This window comes from Ascaphus truei, chromosome 1 (assembly GCF_040206685.1).
Source record: "Ascaphus truei isolate aAscTru1 chromosome 1, aAscTru1.hap1, whole genome shotgun sequence".
NCBI classification, from domain to species: Eukaryota; Metazoa; Chordata; class Amphibia; order Anura; family Ascaphidae; genus Ascaphus; species Ascaphus truei.
The window spans coordinates 468,559,896-468,582,770 of NC_134483.1; the positions used below are offsets into that span (position 1 = coordinate 468,559,896).

Sequence of the window (22,875 nt, forward strand, 5' to 3'; positions counted from 1 at the left end):
GTTTTTATAAAACAAAATTCTGGTGCGGCCCGAGTCTTGCAGTCGGACTTAAGAATTGTCCCCTAAGCTATTCCAAGTTTAAAGGGTCTGTTCTTCACTGAAATTGGTAGTAGGCCATAAACCAGATGCGTAGTAAGGCAGTGATGTTTTTTTTTTATAGGGGAAAAAGTTGGAACCATAATGACATTCTATCTGAATTACAATAAATAATAATCCTTATTTGAGTAAGGAAAATTTGTCCTTAAAAGCGTGAATTTCTTCCTCTCCAACCAATCAATATCTCAACATCATTCCCAATAGTTTAGTAATGATTATATGGAATTTGTAGCAGTTTTTTTTTTTTTATTAAAGTAGTAGAACAAAGTTGTTTTGAGCTCCCCCACAGAGATAATTACGTTTAACCATATTGGTATAAAAGCTAAACTGTGACGCACCATATGCTTATTTACACACACGCACGCACGCACGCACGCACACACACGCACACTACTGTGTCTCCAGTTTCAATACTATAATATCTTACCCACTGAATCAGACCCTGGAAGCCAATATTGGACATTTAAGTATGGGTTTAAAGTGTTTTCTTTTTTAAAGTATTATGTAAGCAAAAAGTAAATTGCTTTTATCAGCCTTTTACTTGCTTACATAGGCTACATACATACATATATATCTGTAGTAGGGAAAGGAAAGCACTCTTCACAACAATCCTCTTTCAGGCACGTACGTCCCTGCAGGGTTGAGGTTTTTTGGAAGTCTAAAAGAGATGTATGTACAGATGTAGCAGACGGTATTGCACCTGTTAACGCAATACATTACGTTAACGATGGCGTGCTGTTTAACAGTATTGCTATTGAAAACGATTGTTAATGATATAACGTGGTATTTAACGCATTTTGTGCGTTAATGGGGGAAATGTCTGCTACATCTGTAGAGTCTCAAAGAAGCTATTTAAACTTGCACTGGGTGAGAGTCAATATGTTTATTGTACCTGATGTGCAAGTTTATTAGTGGCTGCAAAATGTTGTACCTGCATGGAAAGAGCTTACATACTACCCTACAATACAGCCAGGCTATAGATATTTATACTCTGGGATGGTCAAATCCTGGAAGCCTAAAATTTACCCCCAGGCGCTTGTGCTGTGTGCAGCGATGACAGACATGTCAATCACCGCAGCCCGGCAACACCCCGGCGACATCAAAGCCAGACAGGTAAAGTCACTGCCGCACATCTCAGCGAGGAGAAAGGGGATCGGAGAGCAGGAGGCAGAGGCCACGTGAGGGCTGGGGGCGGAGATAACCAGAGGGCTCCTATACTCTGCCCGCCCCTGCTCTCAATGTGCACTTTCGCAGGGGGAGGGGAGAGGCGTGTGTGTGTGTGTCCGTTACAGATACACACTGACACACAAACACTGATGCAGCTGCCAACGGGGGGAGGGATGATGGGTTATCAAGCAGAATGCTACCTTCATGTCCACGCGCCGAACAGAACGCTGACTACTTAGAATGTTGGCTCCTAAGTATTTCATGTGTCCAGCCCTGCCTATACTAGACCAGTTACATTTAAAATTCTGAGTTCAAGGTGACAGACCTGAAAACCCCACTGTTTCCTATTATAATCAAACGCTACACTAAACAATGAAAGAAGTCCGGAAAGTTCTTGATTAATTGCTACACATTGAGCCCGAAAACTGCCATTTCAAAGTCTCTGGAATCCTCACATTTGTTCAGATTGTAACACAACATTGTGCAATACAGGCATACCCCGGTTTAAGGACACTCACTTTAAGTACACTCGCGAGTAAGTACATAGCGCCCAATAGGCAAACGGCAGCTCGCGCATGCGCCTGTCAGCACGTCCTGAAGAGCAATACCGGCTCCCTACATGTACTGAAGCTGTGCGCAAGCGGGGAGACTATAGAGCCTGTTACAAATGCGTTATTTACATCAGTTATGCACGTATATGACGATTGCAGTACAGTACATACATCGATAAGTGGAAAAAAGGTAGTACTTCCCTTTTAAGTACATTTTTGCTTTACATACATGCTCCGGTCCCGTTGCGTACGTTAATGCGGGGTATGCCTGTAACTGGGTTTGAACCGCTAGAGACATTTGAAACAATGGCCAGCGAGATTGGTCTGTGGAGGTGGTACATGGAAGGAACTGCTGCAACCTTTGCTAAAGAATGGAGCTGTCATTCATGTTTATGTATCTCTTCTTCAAATGCTCCACCTAATCCAAATGGCCTTGTTGTCATTAACATGAGTCAGAGCCATACCCAAGTGAGATTGATTTTGTTGTTGTGTTCTGAGGCTTTCTTTGGAAGTGTGGTGGCATCCAACTAAGTCAAATGGACACACACGAACACTCAGCACAACGGAAATACTCCTCTTCATATTGAAATGTTCTTCTAGCTGTATGCTGTGGATCTTTTTAGGGGACCAAGATGAAGTTCTTCATTGGTTACATCATTGTGTACAGGACTTTTGAAACCTCACAGATCTCCTCTTGAAGAGTTCTGAATGTCCTGTACGTTATGGGGGATATGTATCAGTAATGTTGTAATCTGCAACATTACTGACAAAGCAGGGACAATTTGCATCATTTGTCTCTGACTGCGTCAGTGTATCAAAGTGCTTCGATCCATTTTTCTGCTGCACTTTGCACCATGAACATTTTGGGGAGTGCTTATAAGAGCCACTGATTAAACCACCTATGCTGAAGCAGGGATATCCTGAAAACCCGACCTGTTGGTGGCCCTTGAGGACGGGAGTTGCCCACCCCTGTTCTAAGAGGAGTTGGGGGATAAGAACCAGCATAATTATAAGAGATGTATCAAAGGTTGCATCTATAACTGATGCAGTTTCCCTCTATCTTTGCACTGAATCCATCTGCCAGGTTTAGGTGGCGTTGCACGGTGCTCCAAAGAGATCTGCGCCAATGTAACACGCATGATTAGCAAGATTCACGTTGCTGGGGTAGATTGACGCATATGCAAATATTTGCACCATTTTTGCTACGTGTACCTCTATAATTTAATCAATGAAAAACTGTCATGTTGCTATCAGACCCTGCAATAAATCAGCTTACATGCCAGAAACCCAATGCTCATTTTTGCTACGAAGTCTGGCGTATCTGGGTACAGACGGCTTGTTACTATATGGATATATCAAACTACTAAAATACTAAAGTGCCTCTTTCTTTCATTTCCACCTTTAAGACCCACCTTAAGACACACTTGCTTAAAGAAGCATATGAATAGCACTGTGGATTACACTGGACACATGATACATAAAGTTTGGCCCCCTGCAGATCAGAACTCCCTCCTACTGTCTCTGTACGTTCTCCTTACCTACCAATTAGATTGTAAGCTCCTCCGAGCAGGGACTCCTCTTCCTTAATGTTACTTTTATGTCTAAAGCACTTATTCCCATGACCTGTTATTTATATTATCTGTTATTTATTTGATTACCACGTGTATTACTACTGTGAAGCGCTATGTACATTAATGGCGCTATATAAATAGACATACTATACAGTACATATCGGCATTAACAAATTACCCATCGTTTGTCTCTCCTCTATCTTCTTCTCACCACCCTCTCTTCTCTCTCCTCTCTTCCCTTCCCCCCATCTCTCTTCCCTTCCCCCTCTCTTCCCTTCCCTTCCTCCCTCCTCTCTTCCCTTCCCCCCTCCTCTCTTCCCTTCCCCCCTCCTCTCTTCCCTTCCCCCCTCCTCTCTTCCCTTCCCCCTCTCCTCTCTTCCCTTCCCCCTCTCCTCTCTTCCCTTCCCCCCTCCTCTCTTCTCTTCCCTTCCCCCTCTCCTCTCTTCCCTTCCCCCCCTCCTCTCTTCCCTTCCCCCCTCCTCTCTTCCCTTCCCCCCTCCTCTCTTCCCTTCCCCCCTCCTCTCTTCCCTTCCCCCTCTCCTCTCTTCCCTTCCCCCCCTCCTCTCTTCCCTTCCCCCCCTCCTCTCTTCCCTTCCCCCTCTCCTCTCTTCCCTTCCCCCTCTCCTCTCTTCCCTTCCCCCTCTCCTCTCTTCCCCTCCCCCTCTCCTCTCTTCCCCCTCTACTGTCTCCCCCCTCTCATCTCTCTTCTCTTCTATCTCTCTTCCCTCCCCCCTGCCTGTCCTCTCTGTTTTTGCATTGTCACTGTGCTTGTGTTTTTGTGCAGTACTCTGGGTTCCCAATGCAGCATAATGTCAAACTCCTCACTGTGCCATGGGAGGTGCGACTGCTGTGGTTTTCCTGAAGCATTGTTACATGGGGCAGAATGTTTATTTCCGTTTGCTTAGATTATATCTGTGCTAATGGCTGTAGTTAAATACAAAGACCTTCAGTGCAAAGACGGTGCTCCTTTTCCCACTCTCCTTTTATGCATTTTGTTGCCATGACATTCAGGTGTTGAGAAGTAATGGAAATGTTTTATTCTGCCCGTAGGTGATTATATTTCCGCTTACAAATGACACTAGTTATATACAATAGCTGCAAAATGCCTGAAGTGTTCATTTTGTCTTATCTATATTATTACAAAATCAATAAAGAGAATAATAGCTGAAGGAGTAGCTCAGGGGTAATGTCATTGCCCTTCAAGCAGATTATCTCAGTTTGAGCAATATTAGATTGTGAGCTCTAAAGGTTAGGGGACTGCAATATGCTGTGTTAAAACATTGCATGCTCTGTCGGTGCTATATAATAATATAACAAATGCTGCAACAAACCACATCTAGATGTGCTATGTACAGTACAGTGCATACCGTAGTTTGATTTAGCTTTTAGTGTAGCAGTTGCAGCAGTTTTGTTCTTCCATGTAGTGCAAGTCTGAAACTGATCTGGCACAAGATCATACGATTTGCGTGTGTTACTAGGTTTTAGTAAACGCTGGGGGTATTTTGCTGGTAGAGCGTTAGCTGTATTTCTGAAGCATATAGGGAGCCCAGCACACCACACACAAATAAACTACATAGATGTAATCACTCGTGTTGAGTAGCACAACTGCGTGATGCAAACTACAGAGATTACATCTCTTCTTGTGATGTGCCCCCATATCGGGGGTGGGCAAGTCTAGTCCTCAAGGGTCACCTTCTGGTCAGGTTTTCAGGATATTCCTGCTTCAGCACAGGTGGCTGTCAATGACAGGCCTCTGTGCTGAAGTCGGAATATCCTGAAACCTTGACCTGCTGGTGGCCCTTTAGTATTGGACTTGCCAACCCCTGCCCTATATGCTTTGTTACTACATATTTTTTATAGTCCGGGTATTTTGGCACTACAGAACCCACCATTTATTTACCATGTTCGGTTAAACTGATTTACATCAGAAGTTGGTCTTCGACACGACCATTTGCTGAAACCTGGATTTCAGACTTGGTTTACGACTATTCAGCAACGTTAGGGACAAAATCCGTACTGGAACCCAATTTCCCTTAACATGGTCTAGTCCACTCAATATTTCAAGAACTGTAATGCTGTAAAATGTAAGATATTGGCAGCCATACACAACGCTCCTTTTGTTTTTAATTCATTTATAGGGATATGAATATCCTATATTTTGTTATTTTGTGATATGTGCACATGGACATCAAACAAGCTTTTCATCTTGGGTCTGTCGTACCAGCATGAACCGTCCATTTTCAGATACACGTGTGTTCAGTTATCAAAGGGAGAATGTGCTGGTTTTATAGTGTTTCATCCTGACAATATATTATTACTTGTGCATCTTAACTCCATCACTGCCCAGGAGCATGCAACACCTTGCAGGCCCTTCTGGGAAAAAGGACGTTTTTAATTTGATGCATCATGTCGTTAATAATTTGACATTTGTTAAATGATGTCATCTCTTTTGGGCCATATCTGTAAATGCAGATAATCTTTTATGGGGTATACTTGCAATGAAAAAGTCATTGTTGGAACCCAGATTTTGCCCCTTGACGGTACAATTCCCTCTACACTTAATCTACAAAACGTTTTGTTTTTTTATCCGTCAATGTTCCTGCAGGCCGCTCGTAAAAATCTAATTTCTTGGGATAAAATAACCTGGTACAATTTGAATAACATGAAGCTGATCTTCCAGTCTGATCACTGCCCTCACTTGGGATGAAGCACTAAGCAATGAGGATGTAACAACCAGGGGATTGTGGGAGAGCACATAACCCCCCCAGTCCAACCTGGGTTCATCAGACACCGGTATGGATTATTAGCCTACGCGATCCAGCGCTCGTATCCATTCAAGTCTCTGTGACGTAACGCTGGATCTGGTGCTCCGCCCCGTTCCTCCGGCGCGTGATGGATCTGGGCCTCGGAGTCTGTCTGACTTAGAGGCTGTGTTTCCTTAAAACTAAAACTGTTGCTTAATTACTACTATGATGTATTTTAGCTCCAATGGGATTTTGTGGGAGATTCTACCTTCAAAGTAATGTTCGTTTTCGTATTGGATTTACTTCACCTCACTTGGGAAATGGCAGAGCAGCGGTGGGGTGGGGGGGGGGTCTAGGCAGGGGGAGACAACAGATCCATGAAACAAACAACGTCTTCATTTTATAATTGAATGCAGGTGCAGGCTGTTGCAATAGCTATTATTGATTGCCAGCTTTTTGCATTGGTAATTTTGAAATAGTTGGTTACTAGAGTCATTTATATTGTGTAGGAAACTGTCAAAGTAAAAATCTTATGCTATCAGGAGTCATTAAAACAGTAGCTAATGAATGTATAATATATTTTTAAGCAAAATGTTCAAAGATCTATTCATTACCCCCCCATCAGATTCATTTAGAATGTGCGCACATGCTCAGTTCTTTTCTTTTGCTCCTATTAAATTACACTCAGAGGACCATGCATGCAAAGTGTTGTTATAGGAGCAATCCAAGCGGGTTTTATTAATTCATTATTTTTTAAACGTAGGATGGAAGCAGGCGGTCTGGAGCTGAACCCCGTTAATTTCAGCTCCTGGGACCCCCTGCCTGCAGAAATACTTCCGCAGGGGGTATCTATCTTTCTGCTTTTTAAAGCTCCCACGTCACGTGGGCCAATAGGAAGCCGCACCGGATGATGTCACAGCTTCCTATTGGCCCACAGGGCACGGGAGCGTTGAAACTCCCCCATAACGTGATCCCTGCCAGCCGAGCTGAGGGGCTACCGGCACCCCCCACAGCGGAAAGTATCTCCGGAAGCAGGGGGTCCCCCGAGCTGAAATGAATGGGTTTCAGCTCTGAATACCCCCTGCTTCAATTCTAAATAATAATAAAAAACTCCCGCTTGGATTGCCTCTAAGTAAAACACGTCGGTGCCTGTTCACCTTTTAAAGTAAAATGTTTACTTATTTGCGTCTTCCATTTCTTTTTTCCTTTAAATGAATTCTGCTGTCATCATTAGCCAAACAAAATAAGGAAAGGGAAGAGAGGCTGGACATTTACACAATAAATAACAACATGTTGTCAGGTTTGTTTATAAATAAGAAACAAGTCCCATTCCTTAAACTAGAAGTGCTCAACCCCAGTCCTCCTGCATCCTCCCCGCTGCCAACAGGCCAGCTTTCCAGGCTCAGTCTTTGAGCCTCTGATTGAGCCACCTGTGCTGAAGCTGTGATATCCTGCAAACCTGACCTGTGGAGGACTGCAGTTGAGCATCGTGTCTCAAACCTTCACTTCGGTACAAGAGAACTCCCCCTTCTCTTAAAAAGTATTAGGCCAGGTTCCCGCTGGCTACTGCAGCGCCGCATTTACGGAAGCTGCAGGGACAAGAGCCGCCCCACAATGGGGCCGGGGCCGCTGCGAGGGCTGCGCTGACAAACTCCTGCTCTCAAGAAAATTGAGAGTAGGAGCGCTAGGCCACGCCCTCCAGCGGTTCCGCCAATGATGGTGAACCTGCCAGGTGATGTCATGGCCGTGCCCCTGTCACCCCCCCCCTCCCCTGTCTTTCCCCCTGCAGCTCTCTGCAGACCAGGGAATTCGGCGGTGTCACAGCCTTCGATTTTGGGTGAAACAGTGGATGGAGTGCCATTAAGAATGTACTGAAAGAAGAGCGCAGTCCTTTTCAACAATGAGACAAGCCCTTGTTTATATTCTTAAAGTGATTATGTGTATATATATATATATATATATATATATATATATATAATGCTATAAGAACAGAAAAAATATGTTACTTTAAAATAAATGTAAAAAAAAGTTAATAAAATCTTAACAAATGGTTGTAAAATAAATGAAAAGAAAGTGGTGGAAAGTCAGAAGGCAGCATCACACTTCCACCTCTGCATAAAGCAGGCTATGCATCCGCTGTGCAATACGCTTAGTGAGATTTACAGCAAGTCACAAGAGAGTTAGAACTACCACATTTCTGTAGAATGAGATCTTGTACTTGCATTATGCACAGACAATGGCAAACAAAACACAACCCCATATTTACAGCTCGTGGAACACACCACACTATTCACATGAAACAATGCGCTGTTTGTTTGTTCTGTGTTGGTGGCATGACATTGTGTTCCACTATGTGGGAAATCTGGGATCAAGCGCCCCTGTGGTGCAAAAGGAAACATCTCCAACATGGCATTGTTTTCCAGCTGCAATAAACGCTCTGAATAATGTAGGTAATTTTCAAGATCAGATAAACAATGGAGAATGACAAGACTGGGGCATGACCCTTTGATCCATTGCAGAGTTATGCAAACGGTAGGAAAGCGAAGACACTGAGAATTAAAACTGTATTTCCTTCATAGAAGTATTTACAGGTTTTTTTTTTTAATCCATTCTCCGATTATGGATGGATGTAACATTACAGAGCAGATTAAAATGTGAGACCGCCTTCGTTTTGAACGAGCTTTGAGAGCCTCCGGTAGATTGTTCCAGTTGTGGGGTGCACGGTAAGAGAAAGGAGTCAGTCTTTTGGAGTCAGATCTCAGGTGATCAGTACTGTGTGTTGCAGGGGTGAGGAACTTGTTCAGATAGGCAGGTTGCTTGCCCAGATAGTATTTGCAGACAAGAAGGATGAACTTTACGCGTAGACACAAGTGATGACCAATCTAGTTCTTTGCGCATTTCGCAGTGATGTGTGTTGTTGTTACATTGTAGGACAAAGCGGTATATTGAGTTCGAGTGGGTGTCTGGTTTGCTAAGGTGAGTTTGGAGTGCTGTACCATAAACTTGGGACATGGTTTATAATTGGCAGTAGCATCAGCTGTGCGATGCGCTTTCTGCCAGCGACCTTAATTGTAATGTTGTAGGTCAAATCTTGCAGGTGTCACTTAACATTTTCTGTATTGAAAATAATTTCTACGTCAATTACAGTTAATTCTATCCTGTATTGGGAGAAGGTGGCTCAGTGAGTAAAGACACTGACTCTGGCACTGATTTTGAAGCATGTTCAATTCCCGGTGTCGGCTCCTTGTGACCTTGGGCAAGTTACTTTATCTCCCTGGGCCTCAGGCACCAAAAACATAGATTGAAAACTCCACGTGGCAGGGACTTGTGCCTGCAAAATGTCTCTGTAAAGTGCTATGTAAAACTAGCAGCGCTATACAAGAACAAAACATTATTATTATTGACTAGTACAGTCTTCACTTGTGGATCTTCCCAGTGTCTCCCTTCATTAAGTTGTTTTTCAGCAGTCACATTTATTTTTTGTTGGAACGTCATTGTCATTCCTCCTTGTAATAAATAAATAAAACATAAACATTTAGTCATGGCTATTTTAGCATTGCATGGTCTGGCCCCTGTTTACTTAAGTTTCTGCAGATATCGCCAACAAAAGGATCCAAGAGGGATCAAAAAAGATTACCCATTTCTGCACTCAGCCAAAAATTCCTAATACCATAAAGCAGACAGTCTTCAAGTAATGTTGGTTTTAATTGGTGTTAATACACCCCATAGATGTAGATAGATACTTCACTATTACTTGTTTATTAAGGTTGAGCGGTTAGTATTGTTCTGTGTATTGTTCTGTGTTTAGATATCGCTATACACTCAGATCCCAAGAATCGTGCCAAAATAATGCTGCCTGCTCTGTCACGGTGTAAACCTACTTTTTTTACAACGTGCGGCAGATAAAGGAAGCTTCACGAACAAGCTTCTTACGCGTGACACAGCCGAGAGCTAAAATGGAGCATTGCACCAAAAGCACCTTTTTCTTTTCACTGGTTCGGTTCCATCTTCTACCACTCTGTGTGATCTTGGTACAGATCAGTTTATCTCTTTGTGCCTCAGTTCAACCTCTGGGAATCCTGCAATGATATTGTTCCTTTCTCCTGTCCTCCTTTTGATTGCCGTCATGTACACGAGTTCCAGAAATGTGCTGGTAGTATTCAATATATTCAAAATATATATTTTTAAGCAAAATGTTCAAAGATCTATTCGTTACCCCCCCATCCAGATTCATTTAGAATGTGCGCACATGCTCAGTTCTTTTCTTTTGCTCCTATTAAATTACACTCAGAGGACCATACATGCAAAGTGTTGTTATAGGAACAATCCAAGCGGGTTTTATTAATTAATTCATTATTTTTTAAACGTAGGATGGAAGCAGGCGGTCTCTGTAGCTGAATCGCATTCATTTCAGCTCCTGGGACCCCCTGCCTCCAGAAATACTTCCGCAGGGGGTATCTATCTTTCTGCTTTTTAAAGCTCCCACGTCACGTGGGCCAATAGGAAGCCGCACCGGATGATGTCACAGCTTCCTATTGGCCCACAGGGCACGGGAGCGTTGAAACTCCCCCATAACGTGATCCCTGCCAGCCGAGCTGAGGGGCTACCGGCACCCCCCACAGCGGCAAGAATCTCCGGAAGCAGGGGTCCCCCGAGCTGAAATGAACGGGTTTCAGCTCTGAAGAACCCCTGCTTCAATTCTAAATAATAATAAAATAAAAAACTCCCGCTTGGATTGCCTCTAAGTAAAACACGTCGGTGCCTGTTCACCTTTTAAAGTAAAATGTTTACTTATTTGCGTCTTCCATTTCTTTTTTCCTTTAAATGAATTCTGCTGTCATCATTAGCCAAACAAAATAAGGAAAGGGAAGAGAGGCTGGACATTTACACAATAAATAACAACATGTTGTCAGGTTTGTTTATAAATAAGGAACAAGTCCCATTCCTTAAACTAGAAGTGCTCAACCCCAGTCCTCCAGCATCCTCCCCGCTGCCAACAGGCCAGCTTTTCAGGATATCTCTGCTTCAGCACAGGTGGCTCAAACATAGGCTCAGTCTTTGACCCTCTGATTGAGCCACCTGTGCTGAAGCTGTGATAGCCTGAAAACCTGACCTGTTGGGGGGGACTTGAGGACTGCAGTTGAGCATCGTGTCTCACACACGTCTGTTACCGGTAGCTGCATAAAGGCCTCTGAGGTGTAATTGTGCAGGTCTTTGGAATGAATAAGCGCGGTGTGAATAAAATATATTGTAATTCTATATTACAGTGGTAGCATGCCCTGGTGTTTCAACTGTTTCTTTTGTCACCTAAGGGAGCCACCGACTAACCTGAATTGCACCCCATGGGAAAACTCATTTGGGTTATGATTTCAGTGTACTGTATACATATAGCAGGCGCTAATAGCCACGTTGCGGTTAACAAATTGCACATTTTGGCATCTCGCGGACTCCATTGAGTTGTATTGCAAATTGGCCGGTAAAACTCCTGACTGCGGTAATGCAAAATCGCACGTTAATGTCTGCTCCATCTGAATATAGTCTAATGTTTTGCGTTAACAAGGAATTTACAATCCCATATATGAACACTATCCTTTTGAGAACAGTGCATTTGCAAAGAGAATTGTAAACATAAAATGTAGCAATTCTGTATTTGGCTTCAGTTTCTAACCAGGTTTATATGAACTACTAGTAACTAAGTTCTAACCAACTACGTATGGTTTTCTCAGCAATTGGATCCTATAAATAGGAATTCCTTGTAAGGGAAAAAAACATCCTGCATGTGCAAGGAGATTCCACGTCGCTAATGATTTGAGTTGGAGGAGGGTTTTCTTCGTATAAATATTTTCTTTGGGATGACTTTGAAACGCTGTAAAATATTCCGAGCAAGAATGTCCCTTTTGCTTGCACCTTTGTGTCATGCAAGGAAAGTGTCAGTGCAGCTGTGTTGCTTTGAAATTGACTGTGCCATTATCTGAACTTTGCCATTTCAGAAATGGTCGAAGGAAAAGCATTGTTTTAATGTATGCTGTCCTTCAGGAGCTGTGGGAAGGGGGGGGGCTGAGCTGTGTTCATTTTTAGCTCCTCTGATTTCACATCCCTTCCCAGGCAGCTACATTAGATGGAGCTTTGCCATAAATGATCGTTTGTATTTGACGTATCTTATTTCTGTTAAATGTGTAGTGGCAGAAAGTGAGTGCCATTTTGGAACCAGGGTCGGGTGGTCGGTGTTTCAAGGACATTGTGTGAGTGTGTGTGTGTGTGTGATACTGCTGTTGTGCCGCTGTCAGAATGGCACGAGGTCACTGACCGGGTTAAAGGTGAAATATCACTTGTTATGATTGTGTAGTTCAAACAGCCTTTCGTTTCCTTTGTATATTTTGGGATTGTTGGTGTTGTGCTTCAGAGATTTTGGGGCCCACATTTTGTAAGCTACCAAACATCTCCTAAATAATGAAACAACTAAAGTAGTGGCGCTGTGTATATTGCGTGGTATAGTGCAGCCACTGTGTTGCAGTCACAATGTAGGTTGCAAAGTGCTGCCCCTTAATCACAGATTGATTTAACCACAGATACAAAAACAAAATCGTAATGGAGTACCCCAGAGAGGGGTTAAAGCAGGCTAATACCTGCAGTCTATATCATAGATGTGACTCGCATCACATCACTGGGCTTTGCTTTAACCCCCTCTGTGGTACTCCTCTGATTTTAAACATAATTATTCTCTTAAATGCACCTATCTGTCGCATACAGGTTGAGCGAGAGGCTATATAGAATTGTTGAACCGCAGATCCCATCTCGGTATAAAGCAATATAAAAAAGTCAAATATTACTTTTACACATGGAGCAGGGGAAATGAGAATTGGTTTCAACAGAATTTTGCTTTAAAAATGCACTGAACTTCCTATTCACCATCAAAATAAAAGTTTCCTTTGCTTATCATTTCACTGCTAAAAAATTACTATGCCCCCTCCCCATCTCCTCCCTCCCGAGGTCCCCATGGTAAATGCTGATGCCAGGGAAAACATAAGCGGGCAAAACGCACCAAAACAACCCACCATTGTTAAATGAACAGCATACAATAGATCATAATAATAATAATAATAATAGCATGTTCTTGTATAGCGCTGCTAGTTGTACGCAGCGCTTTACAGAGACATTTTGCAGGCACAGGTCCCTGCCCCGTGGAGCTTACAATCTATGTTTTGGTGCCTGAGGCACAGGGAGATAAAGTGACTTGCCCAAGGTCACAAGGAGCTGACACCGGGAATTGAACCAGGCTCCCCTGCTTCAAACTCTCAGTGCCAGTCAGTGTTTTTACTCACTGAGCCACTCCCTCTCCTTTATAATATGAACAGTGTGTTATAATTTTGATTATGGAAAGTTTGCTACGCTGGGTATCAATCAAACATCTTTAGTATTTCACAACATGATGATAAAGGGAAAATATAGAAAATGTATTCCAAAAAATGTGTATTATACAGACCGAGTGGGATTGTACTTTTTTTTGATTAGCAAACCTACTATATAAATAACACTTCAAGAGGTGGATATGGTCACATTTAATCTCACAGGATGCAAAAATCAAATACGTTCCCTTATAAATAATTATTTTCTTTAAATCAAAAGCATAACTTGTTATTCTTTCCGTGTAGAGTGCAATAACCAGTTGTAAGTAAGCCATGCCAGATATTCTGCTGCCAGGGGGTGGCACCATACATTATAATGGCTGATCTGTGTTTCTTTCTGGTCTTCTCTCGCTTCCAGCCTCCACACCAGCTAGCAGTGTGAACAAGCGCCGGGTCTCTCCCATCAACACCTCCACCTGGGAGAAGAGAAGTGTCATCATGTCAAACATTACCATTGACCCAGATGTCAAACCCGGCGAATATGTCATCAAGAGCCTCTTCGCAGAATTTGCAGTGCAAGCTGAAAAGAAAATTGAAGTTGTGATGGCTGAACCCCTGGTGAGTCTTTACTAAAATGAGATCTCTCTATTGTAAGACAGCGTAATTAAGAAAAGGCAGATTACTTTTCTGCATATCCCCAAACCGTACAATTTGATGCTGTACAGTATGCCGCACACCATTATTTATCTCATCTTCTAATGCTGTAATAAGGTGTACTATAGTACTACTGTATATGGATATCACCTTCCGTGGCGACTTGTTTCTAGCCTCAATCAGGCCGTTTGTTTTTCTGTGGCAATTTTCAGGAGTGATAAAGATTCTTCTGTTCTTAGGAGAATAGGTGTTGCTCTGCTGTAAAGGATGGCAAACATTAGCGGCTGATCTATTATGTGGCTTGCAGCAGTTTCTGTATGTTTTAATGTTAACTCTGCCTTTTCATTGATTTTTATTGTGACTTGGAGTGAGTGAACTTTTTAAAGCAGATTCATGACATACTGGAAGCAATCTTCTCAGTGATTAAATAAAGATTGCTCTTCTCTGTCTTGTCTTATTCGTAGGCATCTTCTCTGATTAGAATATACTGTATCTATGTATTCTGTTTTAATCTCTAGTCTAGATCGCATTAGGTTAGCTAACTCCAGGGTGCTTAACTTCGCTCTTCAAGCCTCCTCAACAGGTCAGGTTTTTAGGATATCCCAGCTTCAGCACAGGTGGCTCAATCAGTCCCTGCTTCAGCACAGGTGACTGAATCAGAGGCCCAGTCCTCTGGGGGGGGGGCGGCATTGGGCACCCCATAGCTATCGCACCATGCCCCGGTTAGCTTTTTGTGGTATTATCCACTTCTAATGGCTGGGACCCGCTGCGCCCGATGGCACGGGCGGCGGCGTGAGCGCAACTCACCATTGCGGTTTAACCTCACGATCCGGTCCCAGTCCCTCCTCACTGCCAACTGACGACGTACTGTGACGCGTCAGCCAGCACGGGATACAAGAGAATGGTGTTCCCCTGCGGCAACGCGTCACATGGTATGCGAAGGGGCCAATCATAGACTGGCTCCCATCAACCAATGGCAAGCCAGCTAGTGCTGTGAGCCCTGCTTTGTTTTGGTTTTGGCCCCGCCCCCCCCCACGTCATGGCCGCGCCCCCTGGCCGTGTGGCCACGCCCCCCCCCCCCCCCCCACTCCGAAAAAAGTTTCCTGCAGATCGCGGTGCAGTGAGTTGCACACGCCGCCGGCAAGCAAGACAGCCGTGCGGACGCGTGCAACGGGGCCTTAGCCTTATTGGTCATTCTATGTACCAAGGATATGTGCCAAAACTTTAGTGGGGTGGAGTGAGCACAAACGAAGGAGGCAAAATATATATATATAATATATATATATATATATATATATATATATATATATATATATGTATATATATATATACTGAAAAAGCCCATTGTGTAAAATAAATGACATTTCTCACCTTCAATCATTAGCAGCATATGTTGCTATGACATTATTCATGGTTTTAAATTTTGTGTGCTTTCTGTGTGTGTGTGTGTGTGTGTGTGTGTGTGTGTGTGTGTGTATATTTGTATAATGTGTATGTGTGCATGTATATATCTATATCGCCAACAGTGTACTTGGCGCTTCACAAAGACAATACAGTACAGGGAATTTATAATACAATATGCGCAGCAAAATCAGACACTAGGAAAGGAAATCCCTGCACCGGAGAGCTTACAATCTAAGTGGTATAATGGGAGACATACAGAGACAGCAGGTGAGGGAATAAGTGCTGTAGGTGGCAGTGCTTGGACACCATGGTTGGAAGGTGTGACTGAGTGTGAGATAGTAGCCATGAGTGCAGACTATTGCTTCTTTTGCAATGTTAGTTTTATGGTTGGTCGGTAGTAAATGAGATGGGTTAATAGCATTAGTAGGGAAGGAGGTGGCAGGGAGGCATGGGCGAGAGCAGATGTGTATATGGCTTGGTCCAGGATTAGGAAAGATATCCCCAGCAGAAGGGAGGAGGAGAGAGAGAGATGAGGGGAATAGAGGATTTGTGGGGGTGCTTTTTATTAAGAGGTGCAGAAGTTGTTGGGAAAGAGGTGTAAATAGTGGTGCAGTGTATGGGCACAGGCATAGGTGGAGGGGAGGAGCGATGAAGAAATGTGGATAGGAGGGGAGTGGGGAAGTTGGTGAGAAGAGAAAAGTTTACAAAGGAGTGAGTAAACCGCAAATAGGAAGTATAATGAGAGGCAGGGAGAGAGATCCCAGGTATTGGAGGATAAGAGTAGAAATAGAAAGAGAAGGTGTATAAATCAGGCCTGGGAGGGCAGTGTAGCAGCAGCAGTAGCAGCTTGGAAATGGAGTCTATAGATGTGTACATAATGTCAGAGCATTTAGAAAGTCAAGTTCTCACAGTGGCATGCTGGTTGTTGTTGAAGTTCATGGTCATGTTCTTCTTGCAGTCGTCACCTCCAATTCTAACTCCAATATTAACTCCACAGACTCTTCATATGTGTCACATAAGATGTGACACAGCCAAGATAGACAATAATAATTAATGGAGGGGTTTGCCTATTCAACTCAGAAAGGCAAACCAAGGAGATGTTTATTATTAATAATAGCATATTGTATTGTATGTATGTCTTTATTTATATAGCGCCATTAATGTACATAGCGCTTCACAGCAGTAATGCACGTGGTAATCAAATAAATAATAGATAATATAAATAAGAGGTCATGGGAATAAGTGCTTTAGACATTAAGGAAGAGGAGTCCCTGCCCCGAGGAGCTTACAGTCTAATTACATGTTCTTCTATAGCACTCTTGTTTTACGTAGCGCTTTACAGAGACATTTTGCAGGCACAGGTCCCCGCCCCGTGGAGCTGCTTACAGTCTATGTTTTTGATGCCTGAGGCACAGGGAGATAAAGTGACTTACCCAAGGTCACAAGGAGCCAACACCCGGAATTAAACCAGGTTCCCCTGCTCCAAACTCAGCTTGCAAAAACTGATCCACTCCTTCTCTAGATATAAGTTCTGTTGCAATTGGGGTTAAATTGATAGAAGGATTCAACTAAGACAGACATACCATCCTTTGCATGGCGGTCATACATTAGGAACGGTTTGCGTGCATTTGCCTTTAACGTCAAGAAGTTGCCTGCTAAATTTGACGCCTTTCTGGTGCACAAATAGGGCACATCAGTGCAATTTATCTGAGTACATATGCGCACCATCAACAACCCCCAGACTCCTCCACCTTCATCCCCATGTGTCATTTTTTTCTTGGTCATAAAGATTGCTGCACTACACTTCAAAATCACATAAATGTATTACTTTTCTGTGCCTCACATTTTCAACAAAATAGCTTTTAGTGGAGCTGTATACATAGGGCTCTAAATATTGCGGGCAACTGTCACATTTAAGCCATGTCAGTGCTTAAAATCACCAAGGGTGTTCAACAGGCTAACATGACGTGTTCAAACAAGGAAAGTGGCTTTTTCAAAATGGTGTTCAGGACTTTGTATTTGGTGTGTAACTTTCCCGGGCGTAAAGGGGAGGCGTGAAACCGAGGAGCACCCTTACTAACCATGGACTAGGACCCGGAACACATGGTGTTTTCAGATAGTGGAATGCAAAGTCACCTCACATCCTGCTACGAAGCATGAGGCCCACATAGGTGCAAAAGCATCAAGGCCAGCAGTACCATCTAAAGATATGTTTTCTAAGCGAACATCGTTTCTTAACAGCTACTTTGTACTGTTTTCTGCCATTTCAATAGTAGGTTGTTACTGGAGTTTTTGTTTGCTGTAACCTGTGCCAAAAGGACGGGTTTCCCATGCCCCAAATACCGGCTGCAAAACCTATTTTGTCATAAAGTAATTTTTTACTAAAAATAGTATGTCTTTTAATGGGGAAGAGTGAGCTGGCAAACTGAGTTGCTGTGTGTTTTAATATTACTCATTTGATGTGTTCATGTTGTAAGGAACAAAACGTGTTGTCAGTTGTGTTTAAAACAGAATTAAAAAAAAACCCCATTGCATCATTTTAATTTATATTGAGGTGGTAAAGATGGAAAGTAAGCTGTAATACAATCTAGTTCAATCGCACAACCACCCACACAAGCCTATATGAGTTGAATAATTATGTCAATACTTTGTCCTCTGAGCATGTCCTGCTCTTTAGAAAAATAAAACAGTATTAAAAATGGTCTCATCTCAAAAAGCTCAATTGTAACCTCCTGAACAATTTCAAATGCTATTCTATCTTCTGAATGGAGCATCAGATAAAAATAAAATAAAAACCACATTGGAAAGGGCAAGAAGAGATCTCTTAAAGTAATGAAAATATGATGCTACAAAAAGGCAACCCCGCCCGGACTGCTGCATTAAAGAGGAATCCAAACGGCACGGACACCCAAAAGATAATATATATATATTTATTATTATTATAATATATGCAGCCTTTTATTACCTTTTTTTTATTGAAAATTAATTATCTAAGCTGCCGATCGAGTAGTTCTCCTGTGATTGATCAGTAAAGATACTGCTTCCCATGGTTTCAACCAGTCCTTCAGTCAGTGTAACTCAGCAGCTACAATGTATTCTCATATTACTAAAGTAACAATATCTATTGTTACAGTTTGCAGCTCAAACTGCTGGGAATATTGGTAACAAATGATCAGAAACCGGAAAGTGTTGCAAAGATCTTGCACGGCTGGGGAAGTGTTAAATCTGCTATATAAATCAAAGGATGATCAGGATATTAATACTCATTAAAAATGGCAATAAGAGTTGAATTAAAAACACAAATGTAAGTATTATCTAACACTGCAGAACAGATTTATTTATAGAAAGCTCACACGTAGGATATTGCTCGGGCTGCTCCTCTATATGTAAAGAGCAGAACAGTCATTATACTGCGATTTCCTAGTTTACTTTTCCAACAGTTGAGTGGTGTAAATAGTGTTTGGCACCATTATAAAGTTACGGTTTTGTTGCTCTACGTACTTTAAAAAACACGGTTGGGGAGGAGGGCTAAAACCTGCTATAGAAATCAAAGGCTGCTCATTATATTAAAACTCATTAAAATGGTATTAACAGTTGAATTAAAAAAGAAATGTAATAAGAATTACCTAATACTACAGAACTGATTTATAAAATAAATACACCTGAAGGATATTGCTTGGACTGCCTCTTGAAGTTCACGCATTAGGCTGGGTCCATAGTGGATCTGACCGTGCGCGGGATATCACTCGCGCCAAATCCAAACCAATGTAGACCAGTGTGCATATACAAACTGGTTTGTCTTTGTCGCGAGACGGCCGTGTCACGTGTGCTGTTCAGCCAATGAGGGCGAACCGCTCAGGTGATGTCACGGACACACCCTCCCCATTGCTCAACACTGCAGGACACAGATCTCGGCAAGTACAGGCGTGTGTGTCCAAGGCCTACCAACGTTTACATTTACAGGGATTGTTACTTTTTCAAGTAAGGCCCGGGCCATGGTGCCTTCGCCCACGCGGATGCTGTGAAGTCATCCTCATGAAGCGGGTGCTTTCCCTGGCCATGGTGGAAGGGCCGTGGGGGGCGTTCTTGGGGCGTCATGGAGCTGGTTCACCCTCATTGGGCGAACCGCTCACGTGACCTGAGTGCCGCGTCAAAACAATTTCAACTGATTTCTTGCGCAACGCGCACCTCCACCCGCTTGCCCCCGCGTAGTCTATGGGCACGATCAATGCTTAAGGCAATCTGACCACGCCTCGCGATGTCTCCCACACCATAGACTCAGCCTTAGGGTGCCATCATAATTAAACTGTTGGTAAAAGCGAATGTAATGTCCTATCTCCCTTTTATTATAAATGTAATTCGATACATTTACTAAACAGCACACTAAGATTTCAACATAATTCGTTTTCCGTTGGGGTGAGGGCATTTTCAGGTTAGTTTTAGGCACCTGTATATGACATGAGACCCTTTTTATGGAACTCTTCCTCTAGGGACTAGACCGTTGAAGACCTTTTCCATTGCCTGGTTTTGGCTGGCTTCATTTAGGGGTTTTGGGTTAAGGGGTTAAAGTTGGGGGTTAGGGTAAGGGCTCTGATTATGAGATTTGGGGTAAGAGGTCCGCTTGGGGATTTTAGGGTAAGGGGTTAAGATTAGGGGTCATACCTTTGTGTCGAAACGGCTGGCAGCTAAATCTCCCAGTGGCTGAATGTCCTAGACGTGATTTAGTTGCCTTTGCTTTAGGCTATTATTCTGGCATAATGTGTCACCCAGCAGAGTAATCCAGACTCGCAGGCTAGTGCATCAGACTGGGATGTCAGGTGAGGCTTGTTGAAGCTTATGAAATAGACCACGTTGACTGTGGATTGAAATAGAATAGAAAAGGATGTGGTTTTGTGTGGGAAAACTAATGGAAATCATTCAATTTTTTGTTGTACAGCTCAACCATGTTATAGCGCGATCCGCTATAACGCGGATCCGATTTATAATGTGGTTTGAGCGTGGACCCCGAATTTAAATTCTAAAAAAAAATTTTTTTTGCACACACTCACAGCATTTTGTCTTTACTTTCGTAAAAGAAAAGTGACTGCAGACAGCCTCTATTAGGAAGTGTTCATAGCCTTCTCTAGAAGTGTCCTCCGCTATCATTACAGCAGGCTGCGTCGCTGCTGGTCTTGAAGGTTTTGAGGCATAATCTTTTGCAAATTGTGTGTGGCGAGAGTGAGAAATGTTCACCAAGGTATACAAAATTACCAGCACCGACCACGAGTATTGATAAAGAAAGATGTTATTATTCCATAAGACACCCGATATCCAGACGTTTCGGTCCCCAGAGGGGCCTTCTGAACAATAATAACAAACACTTTTTCTTTTTTTTTTTATTACTCTTGTGGTTGGTGCTGGTAACTTTGTATACCTTGGGTTACATTTGCAACTCTTTTTAAAACTCCAATCTACCTGGCACAACTCCCAGCCACTGTGGGCAATCTTTTTTTGAGTGTGCAGCCATTTCTGATTTATATTATGATATATATATAATCAAAAAAATAAAAAAATAAATAGAAGATACCGTTCTGTGGCTAACGAAATGCTTTTATTTGTGCGAGCTTTCGAGATACACTGATCTCTTCTTCCGGCGATGTTACAATGAATGAAGCAAGCAAAAGGTATACTTAACAACAGTGTCTATTGGAATGTTATCTGTGCTGGACCTTCCCCCGGTGTGGACAGACACTGTTGTTAAGTATACCTTTTGCTTGCTTCATTCATTCATTGTAACATCGCCGGAAGAAGAGATTAGTGTATCTCGAAAGCTCGCACAAATAAAAGCATTTCGTTAGCCACAGAACGGTATCATCTATTTATTTTTTGGATTATTGAAGCTCGGCTAACACGGTACTGATACCTCTACATATATATATATATATACACACACCCACCATAACTTAAGTGTGGTGAAACCTAACCCATGCTTCATTTTGAAAAGCCAGTATAACCAACCCCGAAAATGGCTGCAGATTCCTCTTACGGGGCCCTTAGAGTTCCACAAAGAGGGCAACTGACTTTGTTTAAGTCAGAGGACACCTGAAGTTGGAAGAAAACCACTAATATAGAAGAAGCCTGAGTACCATGAGGCACATGTGAGTGCATGAGATCACACAACTTTACACATTAATGCTATTTAGACAGTGCCACACTTAAATGTAAAAAAAAATTATATATATATATATTATATATATATAATACTGAGTTAAGTTATGATGAGTAAAAAAAGTGACAAAAACCCTCCACAGGAAAACAAATATGCAAATATAGCTGTATGCTCATCTGCATGTCTTAGGCAGGTCCGCAACCCCACCTTTCCCCATTATCACCCAGCATACAGCACTTCCACTGCAGCAAGGGATTCTGGGAAATGACATGCAAATGAGCACACAGTGTCACTTTTTGCCTCAATAACCATTTTTAACATGGTTCCCTATAGGCTTAAGCTTGCTGCATGGTCACAGCTTTGAGCAGTAAAATCAACCCCACACTGATGAGACCCATCAAGGTCGAAACAGCTGTCTGTGGGTGGTTTTCTGGGTATGCACCTTAACCCTGGCTGTGCTCAAAGCTGTGACCATGCAGCAAGCTTAAGCCTATAGGGAACCATGTTAAAAATGGTTATTGAGGCAAAAAGTGACACTGTGTGCTCATTTGCATGTCATTTCCCAGAATCCCTTGCTGCAGTGGAGGTGCTGTATGCTGGGTGATAATGGGGAAAGGCGGGGTTGCAGACCTGCCTAAGACATGCAGATGAGCATACAGTTATATTTGTGTATATATATATACAGTGGTTGACAAATCACCAAAAAATCTACTCGCCACACAAAAAAATCTACTCGCCACCTAGTACCAAACGTGTGCTGCTTGGGCCAATATTTACTCGCCCGGGGGTTAAATCCACTCGCCCGGGGCGAGCAAATGTATAGGTTTATCGAACACTATATATATATATATATATATATATATATATATATATATATATATATATATATATATATATATATATATATAATATTTTTTTACATTTAAGTGTGGCACTGTCTAAACAGCATTAGTGTGTGTGTGTGTGTGTGTGTGCATATGTATATGAGATCACATGACCTGACACTTTAATTCTGGTTAAGCAGTGTTACACTATTTTCTAATGTATTTTTTATATATTCCTTGGAGAGATTGTATCTCAACCTTCAAAGATTTGTTACTAAGGCTGAGTCCATAGAAGCACCGACAGCGATGAGCCCCGTCAATGAGGATGTCTTCAGAAGGGGCTTCCGCGAGCATCCGCATGCGCGCTGAA

At 42.6% G+C, this 22,875-nt stretch overlaps 1 protein-coding gene across 9 annotated transcripts in view; it reads left to right on the forward strand.

Annotated features, from left to right (window-relative positions):
• FRYL (FRY like transcription coactivator) overlaps window positions 1-22,875 on the forward strand; it is a 297,074-nt gene that overhangs the window by 115,756 nt on the left and 158,443 nt on the right. For all 9 annotated transcript variants that reach the window (XM_075566772.1, XM_075566765.1, XM_075566781.1 and 6 more), the window contains one exon: window positions 13,894-14,093. In XM_075566772.1, coding sequence (XP_075422887.1) covers window positions 13,974-14,093 — 120 coding nt within the window. In that variant the 5' untranslated portion in view covers window positions 13,894-13,973. The remainder of the gene's footprint in view (window positions 1-13,893; window positions 14,094-22,875) is intronic.